Raw genomic sequence first — 26,784 nt, 5'->3', positions numbered from 1 at the left:
TCCTGTACGGGTCTTTCTGGATACAGAAAATGTTCGGCTGCTGTCCTGGCCAGCACATTCTCCAGATCTCTCACCAATTGAAAATGTCTGGTGAATGGTGACCGAGCAACTGGCTCGTCACAATACGCCAGTCACTACTCTTGATGAAATGTGGTATGGTGTTGAAGCTGCATGGGCAGCTATACCTGTACACGCCATCCAAGCTCTGTTTGACTCAATGCCCTGGCGTATCAAGGCCATTATTACGGCCAGAGGTGGTTGTTCTGGGTACTGATTTCTCAGGATCTGTGCACCCAAATTGCATGAAAATGTAATCAGATGCCGGCCGCGGTGGTCTCGCGGTTCTAGGCGCTCAGTCCGGAACCGCGCGACTGCTACGGTCGCAGGTTCGAATCCTGCCTCGGGCATGGATGTGTGTGATGTCCTTAGGTTAGTTAGGTTTAATTAGTTCTAAGTTCTAGGCGACTGATAACCACAGATGTTAAGTCGCATAGTACTCAGAGCCATTTGAACCATTTGAACCATGTAATCAGATGTCAGTTCTAGTATAATATATTTGTCCAATGAATACCTGTTTATCATCTGCATTTGTTCTTGGTGTAGCAATTTTAATGGCCAGTAGTGTAATAAACAGTATACTTTTTTCCCATCGTTCTCGTTTTCATTTGACTGCCCTTATACATAAAGCAGATGAAATAAATGTAATTTTTTGTAAAAATTAAGTGATTAATAGAGGAATATAATTTAAGTAACTGTAGTGTTAAAAGATTATTTGTAGTAGTTTCTTTGAGGGAAGTATTGAAATTTGTGACACAGTATTTAAGATGATTTTTTTGTTATGTGTACATTACAGATGGAGGAGAAGTGTGTGAAACAGGAAAAAACTATGGAACTGGGTGAATGTCATCAAATTCCATCATTACTGTTCTCTGTTATACTGCATTTTCTTGAAACATCTTAATTTGTAAGCATTCTCTTTGCATCCTTATCCCTTTTTATCTTTTCTGTTTTATTTAAACTTATAGCATTTTTTTATCTTGTTCTTTTTTAGCTCTGTCCTTCTTCATTACTCCATTGTTTTTTCTGTTATATTTATTTGTTACCGGATTTTCGTTTGATCAGTCTATCATGTTGACAGCACTCTAGGTTTTCTTTACTTATCTACATTACTAAATGGGTAACCTGGGACATGACCGTGGTGCAGGTCACGTATCTAATGACTTCCAAAGGCAACAAAAGTTTGAGTTTCAGTATTTCATACACTTATCATGGAAGTTTAAAATGCTGTCATAATGTACTCATTAAGAGCTATAACCTTATGTTAAAGGTTGAACACAATAAGTTAATTATCAGAGGTAGAAACATTGTATATCTCTTGACACAGTGTAACTCATGCCACGTAATTTACCCAGACTATATTCATACAGCATTTGAGGAGGAGAACACTTGATGACTTTCAACAAACTTTGCAGACAATGTCAAAGAAACTTTCTTTTTCTCTCTGACTAACCCCACCCCCATCCTCCCCCTACAAAATGACAGGAAAAAACTTTATCGGTTACTACATTTTCACTGTTTGTGCTGTAAAATTGCAGCATTGGGCATGACATTTTAGTTTATTTCTTCTTTACTACTAAGTATTGACAACGAATTTTGCAGACAGTATCCACATATATCATTGAATGTACCTGTGAAATTATATCAGTGAACAACAGAGTGTGTGAGGGATATGACATTTTATACATGGGAATTCAGTTATGTAAAGAATAGAGGCCATTATTTGATCAGTTGCTGTCTTCTATTTTCCTCAGCACTATTTACACCTTTACTTATTAATTTATTAATGTTATCTTCTGCATCCATTGGTTGCTAATACATTAGTGTCATTTGGCTCAGTTGAATTGATTATCTAAGTGACTTATCCCAATATCTAGACTTTTCACATTGTTTTTTCTCTCATGTTCTTTCAATAATTTTGACAGAGAAACCTTTGATGTAAAATGTTTGTCATCCAATTTTGCGTTCTGTGTGTTGCTATTGATAAGTGTTCACCCACGGCATTGTGGGTAAGAAGTAGGTACACTACTTGACATAAAACCTGGCTGGCAGCCAGCTACCTCAGAGTCTAAGCCCGCACTGATTGCAACATGGGACAAGTAATATGACCACGCTGATAATACTCATAAGTCTAGCTATCTACATGAATTGGCAACATTATAGGTTATGGCAGTATGTGGAGGAAGTCTTTTCTTCTGCTTAAGCTGTTGCGCTATGTGTACATCATGGTCTAGCGGTAAACCTCATATTGTCTGAATGTGATGCCTGGTGGCTGAAACCGCTCATTGCCTAAATTTTTATAGTGATTCTTGTCTGAATGCTGAAGCCTAGAGTGTAATAGTAGCACAGCTACAATGCCTAAATTTTTATGGTGCTTCTTGTCTGAATGCTGAAGTCTAGAGTGTAATAGTAGCACAGCTACAATGCATTCCACCTGTTGAGACACTGGTAATAACAGTTCCATCTAATAACATTTTTGAGAAAGATTGTGTGCCTTTCAGTGCCACAGTTCGCCAGGTCCCAATTTGTGGTACCTAGTCACAACTGTAACTATGGCACTGCACTCCTTCACCCTGTGTCGAAAGTGTCAGCTACCACTTGTCATTCTCTTTAGTGTAGAAGGTTGAATGATTAGAGGGATTAAGTTATTCAAAGGTAAGGTTTTACAGTAATAAAGTTAGTTAAAATATGGAGGAATATTGGAAACTAGAGATTGTATGTAGATTACATTCTGTTGCGCAGCTCAGTGGTGTGGTACCATGACGCAGGTGGGTTGCTGCAGCACTGAGTTAAGCAACACAAAGGAGAACACTGTGTCACCAGCCAGCAGAGAACATGACATGCAGCAGCTCACTGCATGCCAAGGTGTCAGCATTGATGGTGGTAATCAGGTCAGTTACACCAGAATATTGTACTGACCTACTGGGGAGGAAAAACTGCAAAAATTACCAGCAGATAGCCACATTTAAGAACTGGCAACCAGCCCTTCATCATCAACCATTGTGAGACCTTGGAGTGACACATTGCCTGTACCACTCAGCACCACCACCGGTTTGGAGTTGTCACTGTCATCATAACTGTCGTTGCAGTGCAGGTCATCACCTAGGAGGTGCTAGAGTGATGCTGCCACTCTAGTCGGGAGTCATCGCCTGGGGTGTGTTGTGGTCATTGTCCTGGGGCAGTGCTTCCAGAAACACTGTGACTGGGACTGAAGCCAGGGACCCTGGCCCGCCAACACCAGCCAGCTGCTGCTGGGGATGGTCACTGAGACAGGGCATTAACCTGTTCCCACTGGCGCCACCGCCGACCCCCACCCCTCCCCCTCCCCACCCCTCCACCTCCCCTCCCCTCCCCTCCCCTCCCCTCCCCTCCCCTTCCGACCACGATCAGAACAGATCCAATGGTATGATCCAGCAAGGTATAGTGCCACTGCCGAGGCAATGGATTCCAGTTATGCTACACAGCTACAGTCGCAGTGGTGGGCACACGTGTGAGCATCCACTGGCCACCTTCATCATCACTGAGAATATTGAATATTATGAGTGGAAACAAAACTCACGCAGAGGGCCAACAACCAATGTATTGCAGATGATCAATAGATGTTGTTATTCCCTCTTCCTCACACCCAGCAGAGAACCCACATTTGAATCTGACAATGGACAGTGGAGTCCCATGCATATTTACACTGGTGTCAGAAAGACTGCTGAGGTATCATGGAGGCCTCCAAACTTGGGGGGTGGAGTAAGGAGCATTTATTGCGTGTTGCCAGACTGATGTTAACAGGAGATGCCAGAGATATGTTACATGTAATGAGAATCTGATGGAGGCTAAAACATTTGAAGATTTTCAGGAAGGGATAATAGAGAGATATCAGAAAAAGAACACGCAAGATATTGTCAGAAGCAATTTACTAGGTTTTTTTGTAAGCAGGATAAATCGACTGAAAGTTTCATTGACCGTATTTGTAAAATCAATGTAGGTACCTATGAGCTCACAGATTATGTTCGGGTTCACTTGGTAATTTTGTGGGAAGCAGAGCATAGGGCTATTGATGCATTTTTGATGGGGCTGCAACCGGATATTTCAAGAAAGGTTCATTTGGAATTTTCTAAGTAATTGAATGAAGCAATGGATATTGCATTATCCTTAGAGGGAATTAAATTATTGGCTAGGTCACATGAACATCAGACAGTGTTTACTACGGACATAAATTGTGTTTGGTGTGGACAAAAGGGTCATGTACAGAGAGAGTGCAAACAGGAACATTTCAGGTATTGTAAGATGGTCACTCGGATTGGTAATACTGTAACAGAAATCAGCAACAACAGAAGTCTCAATCATGGGCTAGATCTTACGGGCAGCAGTTAAACGGCACAGGGGATGGGATGTCCAATGTGCCATGCTCACAGTAAGAGCTAGCACATGTAAGAAAGCAGCAGCAGACTTTTTTCTGACTGTCTGTGTGGGGATAAATAATTTAAAATGTTACTGGATACCAGTTCTCAGGTATCAGCTGCAAGTAAGTGAATATTTGAGTCTAATAGGTTGAGTGCATCACACTGGAATTTGAGTAGTGTAGGTGGAGGGCATGTAAATTCACTCAGTGCTGGAGAGTTGAAGTTCCAAGTGGATGCAGAAGTTCTTCCCGTGGTTAGCAGTAGGTATGACATTATTCTTGGACTCGATTTCCTGATTGCACATCATGCCATAATTGACCTGGAAGGGCATACAATAGAACTGGATGGGACTTTGTTTTAGCTAGGCTCTGCAGCCAGAATACCTCCATTGTTGCAAGGTCCACCCTATGGCCAGCTGAAACTAGTTAAACTGCGTACAGGGTCCTACAAGGTCAATTCATGGGATCACATATTGAAAGGTACAGGAGAGGTAGACTGGATTGATGTTGGTAGTGACATGCCAGTGAACCCATTGTGTATCGTTGAACCTTTGGTAGATAATGAAGTACTAGATGCAGTTAGTTGTTTTATACAACATAGTATGTCCTATGTTTGGGAGGTAGATGGCATGAGGATAGTGCCTGACAGTATTGATCATTTTGGCCCAGAGGTAGCAAAGTTGCTGCATGGTACCCTGGTTGCAAATTTAGAAGTGGTAGATGAGGATGAACTAGACCATGATTTTACAGTGAATTACACAATTTGCGGAAGGTCTGTTGACTGGTCAGTGCTAAGGACTAGGGTAACACATCTTGAAGCACAGAATAGAGCATGAGTGGAAAACTGTTGAGTGAGAGTGTGGACTTATTCAATATATCTGGTCCATTACCTGCAACACCGCTTCTGCTTCAGATTCCTACAGGACTGAAGCACCCATCTACAAATGACCGTATTGAGTTCCAAGGCATTTACAGCCAATTGTGGAAGAGTATATAGATCAGCAACTTAAGAGATGGCATCGTAGAACCTGGTTGTAGTCCCTGTTATGCTGTCATTGTAATTGTGAGCAAAAATGCCTAATATAACAGAAATATTGGTCAACTTGGGCCAGTGTCAGTACTTCACAACACTGGATATGTGTAGTGGTTACCACCAATTGGAAGTGATGCCAGAGGACCAACCAAAAACTGCATTCTCAACACCGACTGGACACTTATCAGTTTCGCCACATGCCTCATACCTTTTGGACTTAAAAACATGCTGCCAACCTTTAGCATTTGTTGGATAGTTTGTTGCAGGGATTAAAACCAAAACAGTGCATGATGTTCTTGGATGACATAATTGGGTATTCAGAGGATATTCCAGAACATTTGGAGCAGCATTGCGAAGTGTTTGATCATCTGCGTGCAGCACGGTTAACATTGAGTTTAGGGAAAGTCATTTTGTATTGCAAGTAGTTCAGTATTTGGCTCACATTGTAGGACAGGATGGAATTTGTACCAATCCAAAGCTAGTTGATGCCGTTCAAAATTTTCCAACACTCACCAAGATAAAGGAATTACATCTATTTTGGGGCTCGCAAATTTTTGCCCTAGGTGGGTTGCAAAATTTGCAGAAATTGCAAGACCTCTCACACATTCGCTACGGAAAGGTGTGAAGTTTCATTGGACGACTGGGTGTGAGGCAGCAGTCTAGAAGTTAAAAGATCTTTTGACATCTAGTCCCGTTTTGGTCTATCCAGATTTTGAAAAACCATGTATTCTTTCTTGTGATTCAAGCGATTTTGCGCTAGGGGTTATTTTGAGTCAGGAAGTAGGTGGACAAGAGCACCCTATTGTGTATTCTTCAAGGCAGCTCAATAATGCTGAATATAATTATTCCACTACAGAGAAGAAAATGCTTGCAGTGATGTTTGGAAAATGGTACTTCCATTTTTACCTGTATGGTAGATAATTTAAAGTGGTAACTGAGTACACAGTGCTTAAGTGGCTTTTAGGACTTAAAGATCCAAACAGTAGATTGTCGATATGGATCATGCAGTTAAGTGAGTTCAATTATGAAGAAGTACATTGGCCAGGAAGGTCACGTGCTAATGCACATGCACTCAGCTATAGGATATGTGCTATGGAATGCACAAGTAATGATGAAAGTGAATGGAGCCCAACACCAAATTCTGATGTGGACTATCAGCAGTTTGCTAAACAGCAGCTGTTCTGCATGGAGGATGAAGTATTGTATCGAACGGCATGAAGTAGGCCATGGGTAGTGGTACCGCAAAGCTTGCGTGATGAAGTGTTGAGCAAATTGCATGATTGAATTTTAGCAGGACATTCAGGTCGAAGAACAATGGAGGGAAGGATGGTGTGGAATTATTGGTGGATGACGCATAGGACCATTATGTGGAAAATTGTGTTCCATGTGCTCAAAGAACAGAACATAATCACCAGAAAAGTAAACTACACAGATTACCGGAAGTTGATAAACCATGCCAAATGGTAGGGTTGGACATCCTATGACCCCTAGCACGAACACCAGCAGAGAATTGTTACGTATTAACCGTTATTGACCAGTTTTCATGTTATGGTTCCATGAGAGCTTTTATCAGACCAGCAAGCCAAAACAATGGCTCAGGCACTAGTCAGCCAGTACTTCGATTTGGGAGACCTAACGCCGTAATCGTGGATCAGGGCACGAATTTTATGTCAGAATTAATGCAGCAGCTATGTATGTCATTGTGCTTTAAGAAATTATGTATGAGTGCTCTGCATCCATAAGCTAATGGTCACACGGAATGTGCCCATGGGAAAATTGCAAAACTGGTGAGGTTTTACATAAATTCCCAGCATAAGAATTGGGATGTACTGTTGACCTGTGTCATTGCTGTATACAATTAGGAAGTTCACCAGAGCACAGGGTTATCCCCACATGAAGTACTTTTTGGGCACAAGATGCCGTTGCTATTTGAGGTTTGCAAAGCCCCGACACTTGACATCTCGTCAGTGAAGGATTTCACCAGGAGAGTGAAACTTATCTGGAGTCAAGTACAAAAAATGAATACAAAAGCTTTATAGAAACAGGCAAAGCCTCATGATGTGAAAGCAGTGTTACCTAAGTACCATGTGGGTCAGTGGGTTATGTTGGCGGATCCATATGTGCCAAAGGGGAAAATGAATAAGTTTGTTTCATGATATAATGGCCCTTACCAGGTAGTAGAGATGACCTCCAATTGACATTAAATTGCAGCCACCCAAACACCCTCCAACAGTCCACGTAAGCCGAATTCAGCCATTTAAGGGGGATATGGGCAGTTTGCCTTGTGTGGCCCCCATTTTTTGTAGCTGGGGGTAAGAGACAATGGACAAGGAGCAGATAAAGGAAAAAGTAAAGCGAAGGAAACAGGATAATATGGCAAGACATCGATATATGCTAAGAACTAGAGCAAGAATGCGGGACTGGTATTAGGATTTCCTTTACCCGCAGGGTGCATGTTCCTACCCTGGGGCGGGAGAAGATGGAAACAGCATCCAGGACCACATTCGGTCCATAGAGGACTGATGGATCATGGAGTCTTATCATGTTAGGCCTATTGCACTATGGGTGTGCCCGAAGCAGTTAAGGTATGTTCTGTGTCAGGACGTGTCATGTTTTCCAAGCAAGTGGATATGAGTGTGTCGGATCACCAGTGGACATTAAGGGTAAATTGCAACATTTGGGCACTCGAAAATGAGATTCGCAGGCTGGAAGAAACGTTTGGGAAATTGCACAGCATGATGAGTACTCAGTTAGGATATAACAGTACACAAGGACAGTTGGAGTTTGCAGAGCTACAGGTGCAACTACAACAGACTACAGAGTTTATCCCATGGGTCAGACAGAAAAGAGGATGGTTGGATGCAGGTGGTAGGATCCTAAAGACAATGTTTGGTACAGCTGATGCAGATGACATTGCTAATGTCAATAAAGTATTACAGGAGGTTTGGAAGGAAGCAGAAAGCAACCAGGAGGCAGTGAATTTTCACGCAACCCAGCTCGCCTTGTTGGAAAGCGGTGTGCTGAACAGCACTTGGCAGCTTTGTGAGTTGCCACTGCTTTAATGTCATATATTAGGTCATCTGCTGAAACCATCAATTGCAACTTGCATGTTATTGGTGATTACTTGGACAATACTGATGCACAATTAATGATTACCACATTACTATGCAATCTTGGTGACAGCTTGACGGATACTCATATTGAAACTGCGGGGTTGCAGGAAGCACTGTTGCCCGCCACACACGTGCACCTTACACCAGTTAAGCTACCAGCAGAATCATTGTTGACGTGTTTGAAAGAAAACCAGACTGCTGTGCTAGTGCTTTTAGGACTTATTAAACCAGCAAGGGAGGAGTACTTGACTGTGTACTATCACCGTTACGGGCCAGCCGAGAGGGTCTCACCTGGAAGTCAATGTATAAATACTGCTAACTTGTAGAGACTGCTATTTGGAGTGCTATGCAGTACACACACACACCCAGTAGCATGGGAGTCTTTGCAGAAGTACATCTGAGGTGCAGGTGCAGGAGATCTTACTAGTGCCACCAGACACAGTCATGCGTAAGAGTTGTTACACTGTCGCACTGGACCAGTTACCATCTGCTCTTCAAAGTTAGTTCTTACAGTGCTGAAGTGTTGTGAGTTTGCATTGTTTCATTCCCAGTTGGGGATCACAGAATGCCCTAAGGAAGTACTGCCGGAGGAGGGGAAATTCTTCCAGTGTGTAGGACAGCACAGGTTATACTCCGTGGCAGAGCCGACAGTCGTTATTTGTACATGTTACAAGCAGGGGAAGTTAGATGAGACACAAAGGTTGGTTGTGCACGGTCAAGGATTTATACTCAATGGAACTCATTGTGGGATATGTGGACCCATTTTCCACTTACCAGCTGTGTTAACAGGAACCAAAACCATCAGTATGGTCAATTCCTTAATGTATGTACCTGACCTACCTTCCTCAGTTTTGCTCTCTGAACACCTTTTGTTTCTTAATGATACCATTGATGAGGACCTGCTCACCTCTCTGGATCACATGATCGCCAACCAACATGGTCATGTTACCATGGAACATCTCTTAAAGCACATGAAAAGCTACAGAAGTAAGCAGCAGCAGCAACAATTGGTAGTCATTGGTTCATCAACATTAGTGTCTTATGTATTCCTTCTTGTGATCGGAGTTATATATTTCTTGTTCAAGAGAAGAGTTGCCCAAATTCCACCCCTTCCAACCTTCAGCCCCCTGCCCCACTTCTCGACAAGGCAGTGTAATGAGTAAACAGTCATGAAGGCAAAGACGAAGTGTGCTCAAGGACCATAATGAACCATAGTATATGAGAGGGAGAATTGTGGTGTAATTGGTAGTGACAAGCAAAAATATATAGTTTCAAAGGACGTGAACTGTGTAAATATGGTACAAGTTCAGTATTGTTAGAGGGTTCAAAACCATGTAAATAGAGTCAAGTGTAAATAGATGTAGAGGCAGAATGCTGGGACGCATTCTTTCCGTAGAAGGGTGTTGGATGATTAGAGTAATTAAGTTAGTTAGAGGTAGGAGTTTTACGGTAATGAAGTTAGTTAAAATTTGAAGGAATATTTGGAGCTATAGGTTGTATATGTGTTACATCCTGTTGTGCGGCTAAGTGGTATGGTACTGTTTATACTGGTGTGTCAGCGGAGCGTCGAGTTAAGCGAAGGAGAACACTGTATAACCAACAAGTAGAGGACATGACAAGAAGCAGCCTGCCACGCACCAGGTTTCAGCATCAGTTATGCCAGCTGAGCAACAGCAGAATATTGCACTGACCTACTGGGGAGGAAGAAATACAAACATCAGTGGCAGAAAGCCGTATTTAAGGTCCAGCAGCTAGCTCATCATCGTCGACTGCCTTGAGGCATGTAGAGTAATGGAGAGCCTGTGCCACTCAACACCACCACCAGCTCGGAGTCGTCGCTGTCATTGCCGTCATCATACTAGTCACTGTTGTAATGCAGGTCGATGGATAGGAGGTGCCACTGTGACACCACATCTGTAATTGTCACTGCCGCTATCGTCAGATGCTGTCAGCAGGCAGCCACATGTAATTGGAGTCATTGCCTGGAGTGCATTGTTGTAATGTATTGTCACCATCATCCTGAGACATTGCCTCCACAAACATGATGACTGGGACTGGAGCCAGGGACCCTGGTCTGCTGCCACCAGATAGCCGCCACCAGGGTGGTTGCCGAGACTGGGCACTGACCTGTGCAACTGCCACCCAGCCACAATCACAACGGGGGCCCACAGCACATGTTTCCAGCCACTGCAGTACAACACGGCAAGGCTGTAATGCCACTGCCAGGGCAGTTGATTCCAGTTACACCAGAGCAGCTACAGTTGCAGCAGGGGCACACATGTAAGTGTCTGCTGGCCCCCTTCAACGGTGCTGAGAATATTGCGAGCAGAAGCATACCTTGCCCAGAGGGACAACAACCGATGTATTGCAGTTGATTAATAAATGATGTTATTCTGTCAACAGGAGTCATCCTTGTACACATCCTCACTATCCCCTTCCTCACGGCCAGCAGAGAACCTAATGGCAATGGGCAGTGGAGTACCATGCCTGTTGACAGTAGTATAGTAAAAAGTGACAGCTACTCCTCGTCACTCTGAATAGTGTAAAATACTTAACTGTCATTGAGTGTTGCTGTACTGAAGTGTCTACTATTTTCATTTCATGCTTGATAGTACCAGGTACAGACTACCCATTCAATATGATGAACATTGTATTATACTAATATATAAGACATAAGTATCGCTCAAAATTAAGTTTTGTAGTTTGTGATCCAATCAGAATATTTCACTACATTGTATAATGTTGTTAGTAATGTTTTATATCTAATTTCTTTTGCTTTTAGAAGTGATTCTTCATGCAAACTTTTTGTCAGGAATTTGTATGCTTTCATCAGGCCTGGTGAGTAACTGTGGTGTAATGCTTTTTACTGTCATTTAATTTCTTACAGTTCATGTATGCATTGAACTGGTGAATACCTTGCAGTTCGTCCTCTATAGCAAAGCCGGCACAATGGTCATTTTGACATCCATGTATGGAATCATGAAGAACTTAATGCTGATCAAAAGTGATATTTAAGGTATTCAAGTAGATTTAAGTTAACAAATTTGCCCATTTTTGAAGCAGGGATGGAAGTTGCTATTGCTGGTGTTGGCAAACATTTGCAGAGGCATCTAATTCCTATTACATAGATTTAGCACTGTGAAACCGTATTCACTTCGCAACTGTTGCCCTGACATATGAGTCCACCATGATGAATAAATCTCAAGTTCATATTGTTGACAGTCAAGTCAGAGCTCTTCACATACATTTGTAATGGAAGAAGCTTTGTATTTACAAAGCAGACATCTGTGACCATTAACACAGCTTACTGAGAAGAGCTTCTGAGGAGACTTAAGGTGTAAAGTTTATTTTCATATTTAGATGAAAGGATTTATTTTAGCAATTTGCAGCTGCATTAAATAAAATGGAAAATAAAATCCTAGAATGCACTTGTGCACAATGGGATTAGAACTGACTACTCACACTGTGCTTGCATCACAAGACATGTGTAGAACCACTGATCTAATGAAACCTGCCGACAGCAGCTCCCTTTCATTGTGATACTGGTCACTGAGCCTCATAACGCAACATTAAACCGTTGTTACTTATGTGCAGTGCAGCATTCCTGGAGCCCCTGTCTCTGTGTCTCATATTACATGACAATTATGCAGCATAAGTCATTGAAGTGTTAACGGAATGTGGAGTCAACTTTGTGGAACAACTCAGGACCACATGTGGAAGTGTGGTAGGAGCAACTATTGTGTTGTATTGGTTCCCAGAGAGAAGGCACCGTGAGCATGTTTTGTTTTTATGCAGTGTTATCTCCTGACACTTTCTAACATCACTTTTCATGCTATTGATATTTAAGGCATTCAATTAAATTTAATCTAGAATTTCTCATGTTTTAAGCTGTCCTGCATAGAATGGGGCTGTTAGCACAGGTATATAATTTCAGCACAGGGATAGCCAAGGTAGTAATGTTAGTTTCTGCTCATGCAGCATATGGCATACGAAATATTGAGATACATAATCTTCCACGAGGAATAAAATTTCTCCAAAATAGTTTCAACGTCAGACACTTTGCACCTCTAATTTGACTGTGTCTACATCAACTGTGTGTACATGCGGTCTTGTGCCAAACACCAAATAGAATTTCACAAGTACCACAAGAAGGCAGAAATACAAGTATGTTTTGGGGGATGGCAGCAAGAAAAAAATGCAATCAACTAATTATTCAGTGCTATACAGCAATCAGTTCATTTGAAAATTCAGAAGAGAAGAAACTGAAAATGATATTCATTATAACAGAAACCAAACAGTAGATGTGGTTAGTGTGCAGTTCTTCTTGCATTTTTGACCTTGAGATCTATATATTTAATGCTTTTGTTGTGTTCCTTTCTTCTTTGGTGCCTAAATGATAAAAGGAATCCTACAATGAAGGCTTTCATGGCTGGCTGTTTCAGCTGCCGAGAATTCGTCTTGGTTGTATGGCCGTGGTCCATGGAACTCTTCTATCCCTGACAGATCATCCAAAGCTGCGTTGGACATCGGAGGTGCTCCAGGTTGTGCTGAGGAATCCTAATCCACCTTCGAACCTTTCAAATGACTTTTTTTGCATGTTGTTACTTGGTGTTCATAAAGCAGACCACTATGCCTGCTCCCATGAGGTACTGCATCGAGGTTGCCTGAAGGGTTACGAATTGTATTCAAATTTGGATGTCACAAGTGAAACACACACTAGCTGTGTAAATAAAAACAAGAAGAAACCCTAAGTTATCCATTGGAATAACACATTTGAATAGCAGCAGAACAAAGGTATCAAACTTAGTCTTCCATTTACGGTTGTAACACTATAACCAGGAGGTGAAACAATGGTAAACCAAAGTTGGTCACAAATGCATAGTTGTCTGTAGCAGTTTCAGAGTCCATACTACAAATTCGACTGTTGAGTAATACACTGTAATATGAATTTATCTATCTTCACAGTGTTAAATCAGCAGAAACTGATGCAGAATTCTGCCTGCTTCACTGGCCTCCCATTGTTGTCGAGCAAATTTTATAGGATAAATCAGGCCACACCCGCAAATCACTGTAGTGAAACCAGAGTTACCAAACAATGCCTACAACATTCCGAAGTCTTGATTATGCTTGTGGTAAGAAGAATGAGCTATGATAGCTGGAATCCTGCATGATTGGGTGTGCTCTCCAAATTTGAAGTATGTGTTGTGACTAGGTATGTAAAAAGAGTAGAAAACTGAATAATACTCAGAGTGTTACTCCCATTTCTGTGGCTCTGGTTATGGATAATGCATAGCTAGGGATATCATTTACATATACTGACAGCAACCTACACGATTAAACAACATCCGGAAGGCTGAAAAATACTTTAAGGAAAGGCTTCTTAACATTGAAATTTATCTCTGATGTCAGCATGTTTCTTTTGAGAAAAGCTGTTCTTGCTTTTAAACATTTTGTATTTGTTATACTTATGCCAGCATCATGCATTTTGCTGCTTACATGAAAAAAACTTCCTCTGCATCGTCCGACTTAATTCAACTACAGTTTATTGCCCCTCTATTTATGTACGTACCTCAAAAGAACAAAAAGTGTCATCTACACATAATGTTTACTGTTTGGTCACTTGGGAAGCTTTGCCAGTATATGCGAACAGCGTCTGGTGAACGAACTTTTCAATTTGCAGTACACTTCAGACCAAAAGAAACAAAATAATAGGAAGAGCAGCAGGTTTACTGTATTGAGCATGGGCAGAATTGGCACAGTGCTCTGAAGTGGGTACAATTTTCTCCCAATATCTGATTGCTCCTATAGGTAAAAATAGTAGAAAAATATTGGCATATTCATATGGAAGTGTCTAATTCATGATGTAATCATACAAACTGTCAACAGATGTCTGTATGATCATGTTCTGCACAAAAGATGGCATTCTGATTTATGTCCGCTGCCGCCAATGACGACGTCAGGACACTTACCAAATGAAGTAGTATTTCGCAGTTAGTCCCACACCCAAAATCATTGTGTACATAGTCACAGATGGTGCAGTATGGTACAGAGAAGACACCTACCAGGCTCTAAGCAGTGGAGTGCCATCAGAAGAATGGAAACAGGACAGTCGCAAGCTGATGTGGCCAGATGGCTTAATGTGAATCTTCTGTTGTTTCATGGATGTGGCGACAGTTTATAGAGATCGAAACTGTCCCAAAGATCAAGGCAGAGCCAACCACATGGGACATAAGAGGGAGAGGACTGTTATTTGGCTTTAAAGGCATGACAGTACCACCTTAGTACTGCACAGCAACTGGCATCTGACCTCACTGCGCCCACTGGACATGTTGTACTGAGGTGAACGGTGTACAGAAAGCTTCAACAGAGTGGGCTTTAGAGACCTGTTGTATGTGTACCTCTGATGCAGAGAAGGGAACTTCTATAGTGGAGTTGCAACATGCCTCCTGGATGGCCAAACAGTGGTCCAATTTTCTTTTCACAGATGAGTCCCAATTTGGTCTGGGAGTGATTCTCGATGGTTCACATGTGGAAAAAGCCCGATATCGAGGAGCCCGATATCATTGAAACAGCTTCCATTGCAACCTATCAAAGTAAGTGCCCATAATATTCCTCAGCGTATGTAATCACATTGTCAGTATGAAAAATTCTTTGGACATTTCGGCCATTGTTGCAGATGGGTGTTGGAAGAATTTTACATATTAACAATGCAGTCACAAATCTTGAACAATTTTGTGGATATCAGCAGTGGCTGCAGAAGCATAAATTTATATCAGAGTAAGTGTTTCATTCATTTGTATTTTTGGGATATTGTGATCATAGTGGAAAATTTTATACATCAATATTTCACACACTGTATTCTTCATGAGCAGAAACTAATATCACTAGCTTTGCTATCCCTGCACTGATATTATATAACACCTATGTTGACAGCCTCTTCTGTGCAAGACAGAACATTCTAGATTAAATCTAATTGAATGAATTAAATACAGATAGCCTTAAAGGTGACATTAGAAAGTATCAGGAGATAATGCTGCATAAAAAACAAAACATGCTCATGCCTCCCCTCCAAGAGCCCATACAACATGAGCGCAACAAGCATTTCACTACGTAGATGCCCCTTAGCCCTGCTCCTTGATAGTGCATTTACTTCATCATGTTGTCTTGAGTTTTTCTGTCAAATTCACATTGCATTCCCTTTCCACGTCAGTGACTTATGCTACTTGATGCTCATGTAATACGAGACACAGAGACAGAAAATTTAATTTTTGGATGCCACGAATGTTGTACTTCACATAAGTAACAACTGCTTTTATCTATAACATTGCATTGTGAGGCAAAATGACTAATACCACAATGAAAAAGAGCTGCTGTTGGCAGGATCTCATTAGATCAGTGGTTCCACACGTCTTGTGATGCAAGCATGGTGTGAGTAGTCAGTTCTAATCCCACTGTGCAGAAGAGTGTTCCAGGATCTTATTTACCATTTTATTTTAATGCAGCTGCAAATTACTAGAGTAAATTCTTTCATCTAAATCTGAAGATGAACTTTACACGTTAAGTCTTCTCACAAGCTCTTCTCAGGAAGCTGTGTTAATAGTCACAGATGTCTGCTTTGCAAATACCTAGCTGCTTCACATGAAGTGCTCTGACTTGACTGTCAATAATACAAACTTGAGTTTTATTCATTATATAGGACCCATACGTCAGGACAACAGTTGCGAAGTGAATATGGTTTCACAGTGCTAAATCTATGTAATAGGAATTAGGCGCCTCTGCAAATGTTTGCCAACACCAGCAATAGCAACTTCCATCCCTGCTTCAAAAATGTGCAACTTTGTTGACTTAAATCTACTTGAATACCTTAAATATCACTTTTGAGCAGCATTAAGTTCTTCATGAATCCATACGTGGACATCAAAATGACCATTGTGCCTGCATTGCTATAGAGGATGAGCTGCAAGGTATTCACACAGTTTATCGCATACATTTACTGTAAGAAATCAAATGACAATAAAACACATTACACCATAGTTATTCTCTGTAGCTTGGTGAAAACATGAATTCCTGACAAAAAAATTGCATGAAGAATCAGTTCTAAAATGAAGCATTACTAATGACATTAAACTTCATAATGATATACCCTGATTGGATCACTATCTACAAAAATTAATTTTGAGCAAACTTGTCTTATTGAACAGTTCGTCTGCACCTGGTGCTATCAAGCATGAAATGAAAATAGTAGACATTTTCTATAGAGCAACACTCAATCACAGTAAAGTATTTTATGCGATTCAGAGTGACGAGAAGTAGCTGATGCTTTTGACACAGACAAGGGAGCACATTGCCGCCATGGCTGTCGCTACTGAGTCCCAGAAAATGTTAAAAGGCAGAGAGTCCGCCCAGAAATCTTTCTCAAAACTGTTATTGGATGGAACTGTTATTACTGGTGTGACAGAAAGTGAAATACATATTTTGCTGTGCTACCATTACACTCAGAACTTCAGCATTCATACAACGGAGCTTTAAAAATTCAAGCCGCAAGCAGTTTCAACTGCAAAATAATACATGTAGATGACACACAGTGCACTGGAAGACCACATGTGTACATGTGCATAACAGCTTGAGCAGAAGACAAGACTTCCTACAGGAACTGGCATAACCTACGAACTTCACAGTTTGTGCAGATAGTTGGACGTACAGTATTATAATTGTGGCAATGTTATTTGTTTCATGTCGTGATCAACATAGGCCTAGACTTTCCGGTGGCCGGCCGCTGGCTTGGTTTTGTGTCAAAGATTATACCTATCTTTTATAGTTGAAGCATTGATGCTTTTTTTTCCATGTCTATTCTCATACCTGGTGTTTGTATGTAGTCTATTTCAGCTGGCCAGAACCAAATGCACCTCCTACATGGCACTTACTCGGCTATATAGCAAATGAGAAACCTTCTGCTATTTTCAAGATATCTGGATTGAAGAAAACTGTTCCCCATAGTGAACTGACACCATTTGCGTTTGGACAGCAAATGATGTCACACAGTGCACAAATTGGAATATCTGTGGAACCTCTTTCAAATGTTCATCAGCAGGCGGCTCTCATCACTAATCAGGCAGCATCGTCCTTTTTGGAATTTGGTCAGAAAATGATCCAGAACTTCATAAACTTCACATCTAGTTTTGCTGTAACAGCCCAGCAGATTAACCCTGTGTTAAATGAGACATATGTGCCTTTATCTACTTTGCAAACTTGGTATACCAACTTCGAACGCCGATTGCAACAGAATCCATATTTTTGGAGATGAAGTGACATGTCTTTAGGCTTGGCTACATTGTTTGACCTTAGATGTAATTTGTATGCCACAAAATTTGAAACATAAATTTAATTTCAGGATAAAATGGAGGTGACAGAATTGGTACTATATTAATTCCTTCAAATGTCACCTTTTCTGTAGTATGAAATTTAAATAACAATAAATTGAAATATTTAAGTGTGTGTTTTATAAAATTGGATTGTTGGAAGGTACTTTAATGTGGGCAATATACTGTGTTGTAGTTTCTGACATTATTGAATAAATAGTGTGTTACTATTTATTCATATATTTTTTTTGCACTATCAGAGAGAAGTGCAGAGAGCAGAAGGTATTAGTCATGCCCAGCACAAAAAAAATATTGTAGTGAAAGGACCAAGAAAGAGGCGGCTTCTCTACATCATGCTGGTAACTGAACCTAAGAAACTGCACCTTTGTTTACCCCCTTCATTGAGAACAACTATGGATTTACAGCCAGCCTGCAAAGGCAACAAACAGTCATATAGTCCATGTACACTGCAACTTGAGACTGCTCAAACACAGTTCTAAGAAGCAGCCACCAACTGTCAACAGTACAACGGCTAGCAAAACCCGAAGCATGTACAGCGCATGCCCAAAGATTCAAACTTTTGCCAACTACAACTTACGGAGCCAAGAGCTAAATATAAAGTGAACAAATTGTATGTGATATTATCATTTTAACATAATTTAAATAATAGTTTACTTTTTATTGTGCATTTTATCCATAATTCTGAAAGAATGTTTTTTTTTTGTCAGTTGATGTACTTATTTTAACGATAGTAGTTTGAGAATGTGCAATGTATACAATTCATTATTTTTTGTGTGTACATATTTTGTTTCTATTTGATTGTTGATTGTTGATTGTTGTCTTTGATTATGAGAGTCCATGTTGAATGTTGTGCTAACAACAGTTTCAAGAGCCGATAATTTGACATGTACAAATTATTTTTTGATGTGATATTATACTCTCCAGTTGCTAACACAGGCTCTCGGACTAGTCCTAGCAAAATAAACTGTGACTGGTAAATTTCATATTTCTGATTAGCTTAGTGATAAGGTTGATTCACACTGGCTGTCGTACAATGTCACATCAAAAGTTTCCATAATTTTTTTTTTGCAAATTTTAGCAATTGCATCAACCGTTGATGGAACTTCAATGTAAAAGCAAAGGTTGTCTAGTGTTTTGACTGTTAACGGAATGATGGCATATCATGACTGCATGATCTAGTACAGTCCCAGTATTTTGTATATTAACCTGTTATCATCGTGCTTATTTATGTTACTGACTTTTGTCCTTTATAATCTTTATTTTATTGCTCACAAAGCAAAAATTTGTATATTAGTGAGAACTTCTCCATCAGTACACAGCTCTCATTACCATTTAGTCAGTGTTGTCCTTCTTGGAATTTCCATAATCCTGAGGCTAAATCTTGATGTTCTGTAAGACAGATGGTTTCACAACACAACTGATGTGACTTTTAACATTCCATCTTGTGTGAGCCAGTTGCCACTTACAGGAGTAGTAGTGTTCCATGATGTGACATTCCATTGATATCCAGTGTGAATTACTGATTGCTCTATTCTCAGTCTTTATGTTCCCCATGAATTAATTTTATATGAGTTCATAACTACAGTAAAATTCTAATTTACATACATTTGTTCTCTGTAAACTTGTGGTCGACAAATGACTGTACTTTGATAATAGAGCTCTTCCACCCCCACCTCCCCCCCCCCCCTTTCCCCCAAGAAGCAGAAAATCACAAATGTTCAATCAGTTTTCTGTTGTGTGGAAATTAATACCTCAGTTTTGTTTGAATTACTGTGAGAATGTAAGTTATAAGCTCTGAGTTTCCATTATTGTTATTTCACAGCTTATTGTATCCATAGTGTTTGTCTGGATATTATTATTTTTGTATTCAGTGAAGAAAGTTAAATTTATTTTTGTGCTTCCCCCCCCCCCCCCCTCCCCCCCCCCCTTTGTAATGCTGGTGTACTTGCAGAATACAAGTTTGCATGTTTTAAATATTGCTGTATAAACAGACAGTTTGGGAACTTTTAACTATATTTAAGGTGAAAATTTGACAGACTTATGTTGGTGTGAACTAAAATGTTTCTAAGAAAAGTCAGAAGTACTCAAAAGCATGAATAACAATACAGTATAACCAGAAACAAAGATAATCATTACAAAGGAAATATATGTAGCCACATACCAGAGCTGCAATCTATCTTTAGCCTACCTTTCTGTGGAGGGACAGGTGGCCATATCTTCACTTATTCTCATTGCACAAGAATTGAAGTTTAATAACAGTGATTGCAGCAAGTCCTCGTTATATGTAACATTTCTGAAATCTGTTATTTAATTATGGGAGTGTAGGCCATATTTCTATATATGGTCTGTGATACATGTTTATAAAAAGTGAGTCACAGTTATAGAATCGCATGGCACATCAATCTTTATTGATCCAATGAACAGTGGCATTTGTTCTTGCTTCGTGTGTGAAAGCTTTCTTGACATGTATGTGGTGTTAAAATAATAGTAGATTGGTGGTAAGAGGTAATTCATTTTAAATACTTTCTACATAATATTCTTAGAGAAATATTTTTTAAATGTTTAAAGATAATCTTTTCTGGATAGTAACTGGCCTTCATAATTTTTCTGAGATATAGAAAGTAGATTTAGTCCAAAGCTTATTAAACAACATAAAAACACTTACTTTAAAAAAATTGAAATATCATATTTTGAAGAGATTTGCACAGCTATAGTAGCAGAAGGCAAATTTTATGGACAGTGACCTAATCCCAGCTCCTTATACTACCCTTTTTTTTTTAATTTGCAGTCATTAAGTAGTGAGTAAATAAAGTGAGTGTAATTGGTGAGTAAGTTGTAAACCAGCTGTTGCATTGTCATAAATTATATGCCTGAGGGTGGGGTGTCTATGTTGAGGACAGGGGGAAGGGGGGGGGGGGGGGAGAGGACGTGTGCGCATGTATGGGGGGAATAAAGAGAGATTTTGTGCATTGTGTTAGCGGGTGGTCATGAAAAAGTAGGCAGCCATTATTGTTTTCACAATAATAGTTTTTCTGAAACTTTGTAATGTAAACACATATGAGAAGAGGTGGTGCAGGGCATTTCAGTTCAGTTTGGCCCCAACTTTGGGCCCATCTGTAATTAATGAAGGAAGAGAATCTCACATGCTACATTGAAGTAGATTAAACTTTTCAGGTTCTAACCTAGACTACCTGAAATATTATTCCTTTATTTAAATTGTAATTTGAAGATTATCTTGAAAAGTCACTAACCTCAGGAGAGAATATAAATTCCTGTTGATATATTCCATTACAGATAACTGCTAAGTGGCACAAATTTGGTTGACGTATAAAAGTAATTTGCCCAGACATTTTATACATTTCTGGAAAATGCTTCTGTTATTTTGTACTTTTCTTCTATTGTCAAATCTTTATTATGTTTGCTTTGTGTCTCCTTTCATAGTATTTATGGTATTCAGATAATTCCAGAGACAGAAATACGCTTATACCAACCCAGCAATTCTGGCTCACATGTTCATTGTACACTACATGGGAAGCAAAGAATCAGTCATGTACAGTAGAATGGTCTGATAGTAGACTAAACTATATATACAAAATAATTGAAGGATGGAAGGAAATACACAGAGTTTAGGTATGCAAGAGATGTAAACGTTCAGTATGTGGTAAAGCAACGCTTGATGACAAAGAGTATTTCTGTGGTGTGTTAATCTTTAGTTCAGTGGGTTCCGTTACAGAATTGTTAAATGGTGGTAGACAGTACACTGACAGTATACTGAAATAAAGTTCCAGTCAGTACCATTTTACAGAGAGTATGTTTCTGTATGGTCAGTGATTGCAACTTTATTTATTTACTAAGATACTTTGGTAACTGTAGTTTTCTTGAATATTTCTATGCCTCCTTATATTGATTGTATCTGAGAGCCCTCAAGTACAGTTGCAAACATGTATTGTGATTTACAGTGCAATTTTTCAAAAAACAGTCAAGGGAAGTGCTAAATATGAAGGAGGGATAGGGACAGTCTATGTATTGAGCAACAGCAGTAGTTCCTTATTTACAACAGTATTTTGTCTATTTACATAATATCTGTTCCCTGTATAGTTCCTGTGTTATACATATCAATGCAAGTGATTTGTTTTGAAAGAATTAGTGTGCTGCTGAGAAATTGTGCTTTTAAGCAGTATAGATTGAAAAAAGATAATAACCAAAGTGGAATTCGAGTTTCCCAATTTGCAAACATTTATGGAATTGAAATAGAAACATCAGTGGCTCTCTGGTCTTGGAAGCATATGGGATGCCATTCTACATTCACCATCATTCAGCAACAGTGTATGATCTTCCAGACCCTCCAGTCTATTACTATGATTTGTGGTTTGCAGTTTATAAATAATTCAGCAGACACAGAAAGACTTTTAATTTGACTAGTTACATATCAGCATGGTAAATGTATTGGTTTTTAGACTCTTGCATGTATACTGTCTCTTCACAGTGGATAATTGTTTGTTTCTGTGTGTAGCACTAAAATAGTGTATTTTGTAACTTTGCCATGTCTTATATTTTATTAAAAAATATGGCAATGCATCATGTACTGTGGATCTCACTTTGTGTACTACTGTTCACTGACGTTTCAGGGATCATACTAATCATGTAACATTTTGTGAGCAACTAATTATGCAAGCTGATAATGGAAAGTTGTAGAAGAATGTAAATAATTTAGGAGCAAAGGTAACAACTCACCAAATAGTAGTCATTGAGTTATCAACAAGCACATAAACAAGACTCAAAACTTTGCATGACAAATCTGTTTCAGGCTGAGTGTGAACGAACAACTCTCTCTCTCTCTCTCTCTCTCTCTCTCTCTCTCTCTCTCTCTCTCACACACACACACACACACACACACACACACAAGGATTCGTCTAACAAAGTTTTCAATTTTGTTTATGTGCCTGTTGACAACAAGTAATGTTAACGTTCAAAACTTTGTTTTGCCAATAAGATTTAATTTCTTGTCATTAGGTGTCAAAAAGACTGAAAATATTGTGTTGCTATAGTGTGCCCAATATAATTTCACCTCCATTGTAATACTCATTTTAAATTAATAAAAGTAATTGAAATGTGCTTGTAATTGTTTCATTGCACAAAAATGTATGTGGCAGTGTCATAGATGCAGTTGTGTATTAGAAATTGCATAGACATAAATAATCTTCCTTTATCATCATTATTGAGGCAAGTTGTTATAATTGGAAAATATTACAACTATGTCATCATGGAATTTTTTTATGTGTATGTGCTCAGTGAAAACATGGAGTAATGCATGAATAATGTAACAAATCAATAAAGGTATTGATTAAACTTGACAATAAAATGTGTATACGTATTCATACAATACACTGCATGACAGGTTCCAGGTATGAGATCCAAAGTGAATTAGCACATTGGAGGAAGAAAAGGAGTTAATCCTGTTGTGGGGTGAAGATTGCTGTAATGATGTAATAAACACACAAATGGAGACTTGTGGATGAATAGAAGCTAACAACAGTCAAGAAGAGTAGCTTGTGTGTGGGACTACTACACTTCAGTAATGAGCTTCCACAATTGGCACAAATTTCATTAAACTAGTATGTATTATGCTGCTCAAAGTGCTTTGAGAAAGCTTTTTAAACACTTATTTTGTAACTCTCTCACTGCATTTCTCATAATGGCCCAGTTTTTCTCAATGGAGCTGGTCAGAAGGGTTTCATTTAAGGGTATCATTTCCAGATATAGTCATGCATGGTGACTCAAGCACTTCACAAACAAACACTGTGGCTCAGATGCAAAAAATGAGCTGGGACATTACTCTGTTGCCAGATGCTTGAGATCTCTCAAAACACACTATAAGACTACTTCTCAATGCTCTGAGTACCACATACTTAAGAGTAGTCGATCTAAACACACCTACTGACTAGCATTTAGCACCATCTCTTTTGGCCTGATGATGGAGGCAGCACATTGTGGCTTGGACTCTATCTGATTCTGAAAACTTTGGATAGCCATTCCCATTGGTGACCACTCAAAGGCTGTCCACAATGTACAAACATTCATCAGAGCTGGATCTGAGGTGCACAAATCTCTCTTTTAATGGCATCGCAAATGTGCAACAGGAGCATCCTCCTCATGTCTGTAGAAGGTCACTCACATCATTCTGACAGTTCAAGAGTAATGGCATGGTGCATTGGCTTGCTGAAGATATAGGTTGCGTGCAGGATGCTGTGGGTGAAAATGAGTCCACATGATCAGACAAAAAATTTCCTATATTTTGCTAGTAGAAGATGATGCAGACATATCATTGGTGCAAAGTGGCATAATGGTAAAACACTGAACAATGGTGGCTGAAATCACCATCTAGTCATTCAGATTTAGGTTTCCTTTGGTTGCTGTAAATGCCAGGGTAATTAATTATAAAACAACATAGCCAATTTCCTTCTACAATCTGATTTTGTGTTGTGTGATGTCCTTAGGTTAGTTAGGTTTAAGTAGTTCTAAGTTCTAGGGGACTGATGACCATAGATGTTAAGTCCCATAGTGCTCAGAGCCAATTTTTCTGACTTTGTGCTCTGTGTCTAATGGCCTTGTCATCAATGAGACATTAAATATTTGTCTTACTTCCTCATCACCTATCCAGGTGATATCTTGTTGGCAAATGGAATACATCACCTTATATGTTTTTTGAAATGCTGATACCGTGTCACCAACATGTACCCACATTTACTGTGATTCATCAGTCCAGGCAACCTTTTGCCATGCTTTGAGCATCTACTAGTGGTGTTATTGTGCTGGCGCTAATCAGTGATCAGCAATACATCTGTTTGTGTACGCTACAGTGAGGTGTTTTTTTTTTTTTATGTGGCTACTTAATGAGTGTTGTTGTCTAGTCAGTCTGCTGCTGAAATAATGAATAGTCGATAATGAGCCCCGCCGTTAAGAGGTTTTTTCTCACAGTGGTTTACCCTGGTGACAGCAGTTTTCCCTAAATCAAGATGCTGACAGGACATCCTTGACAGAGCAACACAGAGAAGCTCAGTGCTGACATGATATCAGAGATGGTGTGTTCCGTGCACCGAGCACCCATGATCTGGACACTGTCAAATATGCTGATATGTTCTGTGCCCATGTTGTTCTTGACTATTATGGTAATGACCAGGACAAGAAGTGACAACATTCCACTTACATGGCATACATTATTTCACCAACACAGCAGGTATCTATAATTGAATTTCTCATGACTGCATATTACAATGGTGTATACAAAATGACAAGATAAATGAAAGAAAAACTTTAATTCTGTGGCGTACTCAATATATGTCGTTTTACTGAGTAGATATTTACTTGCGACTCTGTCGTGACTATACATTATCTTCCGAGTTCCAACTATGTGGGTATTTCTTAGTCATCACAATCTTGAGAAATGTTATTTGCAAGATTTTGCATTACCTATCTCAAACTTACTGCTATTCCTGCATGGACATCACAAAAACAAAAATTCCATTTGTTGTATATATTTAGAAGTAGTGCGAACATCGCTTGTGCAGTACCTGCTAATCTCATCATACATACTTGCTTGTGCTCACATGAATGCCTTGTTCTTAGTGTTTACAATTTCTTGACAATCCCTGTATTGTGGTTTCCTGTTGGTTGTGTAAAAAAAAAAAATTGTAAAGTTTTGATGAAGTGAGGCCTTTTTGTTGGTACCTCTTAAGTTATCATTTCTTTGAATAATTTCAATTTTATTCTGTGTATAACACCTGTGGGGACCTCCAAGTGTTTCTCAGAATTATGTTAATTTTTGTGTCTTATAGATTGTGTCATCAGTTTCATGCCATTAATTTCTGGAGAGATAAAGAAGATTGGATACTTTGTGAATACACTTAGTATAAAGTAGCAGTAACTGTACCAGACTTCTAAGCATAAAAATAGGGAAAGATTATTAATAGATAACTCATTCGTTAAGGGAAATATCGTTCAGTTGTATATATTGTCGATGTGAGAAGTTTCTTCTTAATTTTAGTGTTCACCACTACACCTCACTTGATAAACAAATTCATTACCAAAAACTTCAGTTGCTAACAATATTACTTGTAAATGGTTACTTCATCTTTCCTTATTGAAATTCCACCATTGACTCTAACTAAAGCCCAAAACCAAGGGACTAAAGACAGTAATAAATGTGTAACATTGCCTATATCATGAAAGCTTTGATCACAGTATATTCTGACAAGGCTGTAACTGAGGAAAGCTGTACAATAACAGTTATCATTGAGATGCTGCAGTTATCATCACGCGTAGAAGAAAGTTTTAAAACAGTTGCACATTGCTCGTGGGTAAATGAGTACAACTTCTTTATTTGTTGCAATAATTAACAGATTTTGCCAATCACAGACCAAAATATATTGCGTGTTTCAGTGCCTCAGTGAAAATGACTATTGTCCTAATCGTAAGTCACCATTTATTCACCAGCATAAGGCATTGCCTATTTAATTTTATGAGTAGATGGTAGCAAGAATCAATAGAGTAAATGAGAAACACCCTATGAATATTTGATGTGCATTCTGTCATCATTAATCATGTAGCCAGAGACAGTGAGTGTATGTGTGTGTTTGCATTTGTGCTTGAAAGGGATGGAATATTTTCAAAGTGGTATCATTGAATGCTGTTGCTGAAATATTCCACAATAGACATAGTTAAAATATCTCAAACTTAAAATCTCTTGAAGATAAAAACTATTATGACTACATTCAATCTCTTTCAAACTCCATTATTTATCCACTC

General features: G+C 39.3%; 1 protein-coding gene across 1 annotated transcript in view; it reads left to right on the top strand.

Moving 5' to 3' along the window:
* The window catches only part of LOC126297684 (protein OPI10 homolog), a 93,237-nt gene extending 69,982 nt beyond the window's left edge, over window positions 1–23,255 (top strand). The window contains exon 3 of the mRNA XM_049988797.1: window positions 17,476–23,255. Coding sequence (XP_049844754.1) covers window positions 17,476–17,903 — 428 coding nt within the window. The 3' untranslated portion in view covers window positions 17,904–23,255. The remainder of the gene's footprint in view (window positions 1–17,475) is intronic.
* The last annotated feature ends 3,529 nt before the right edge of the window (window positions 23,256–26,784 follow it).

This window comes from Schistocerca gregaria, chromosome X (genome assembly GCF_023897955.1).
Source record: "Schistocerca gregaria isolate iqSchGreg1 chromosome X, iqSchGreg1.2, whole genome shotgun sequence".
Classification (NCBI taxonomy): Eukaryota; Metazoa; Arthropoda; class Insecta; order Orthoptera; family Acrididae; genus Schistocerca; species Schistocerca gregaria.
The sequence above is the reverse complement of the archived record's forward strand: the minus strand, read 5'-3'. Positions and strand labels throughout refer to the sequence as shown.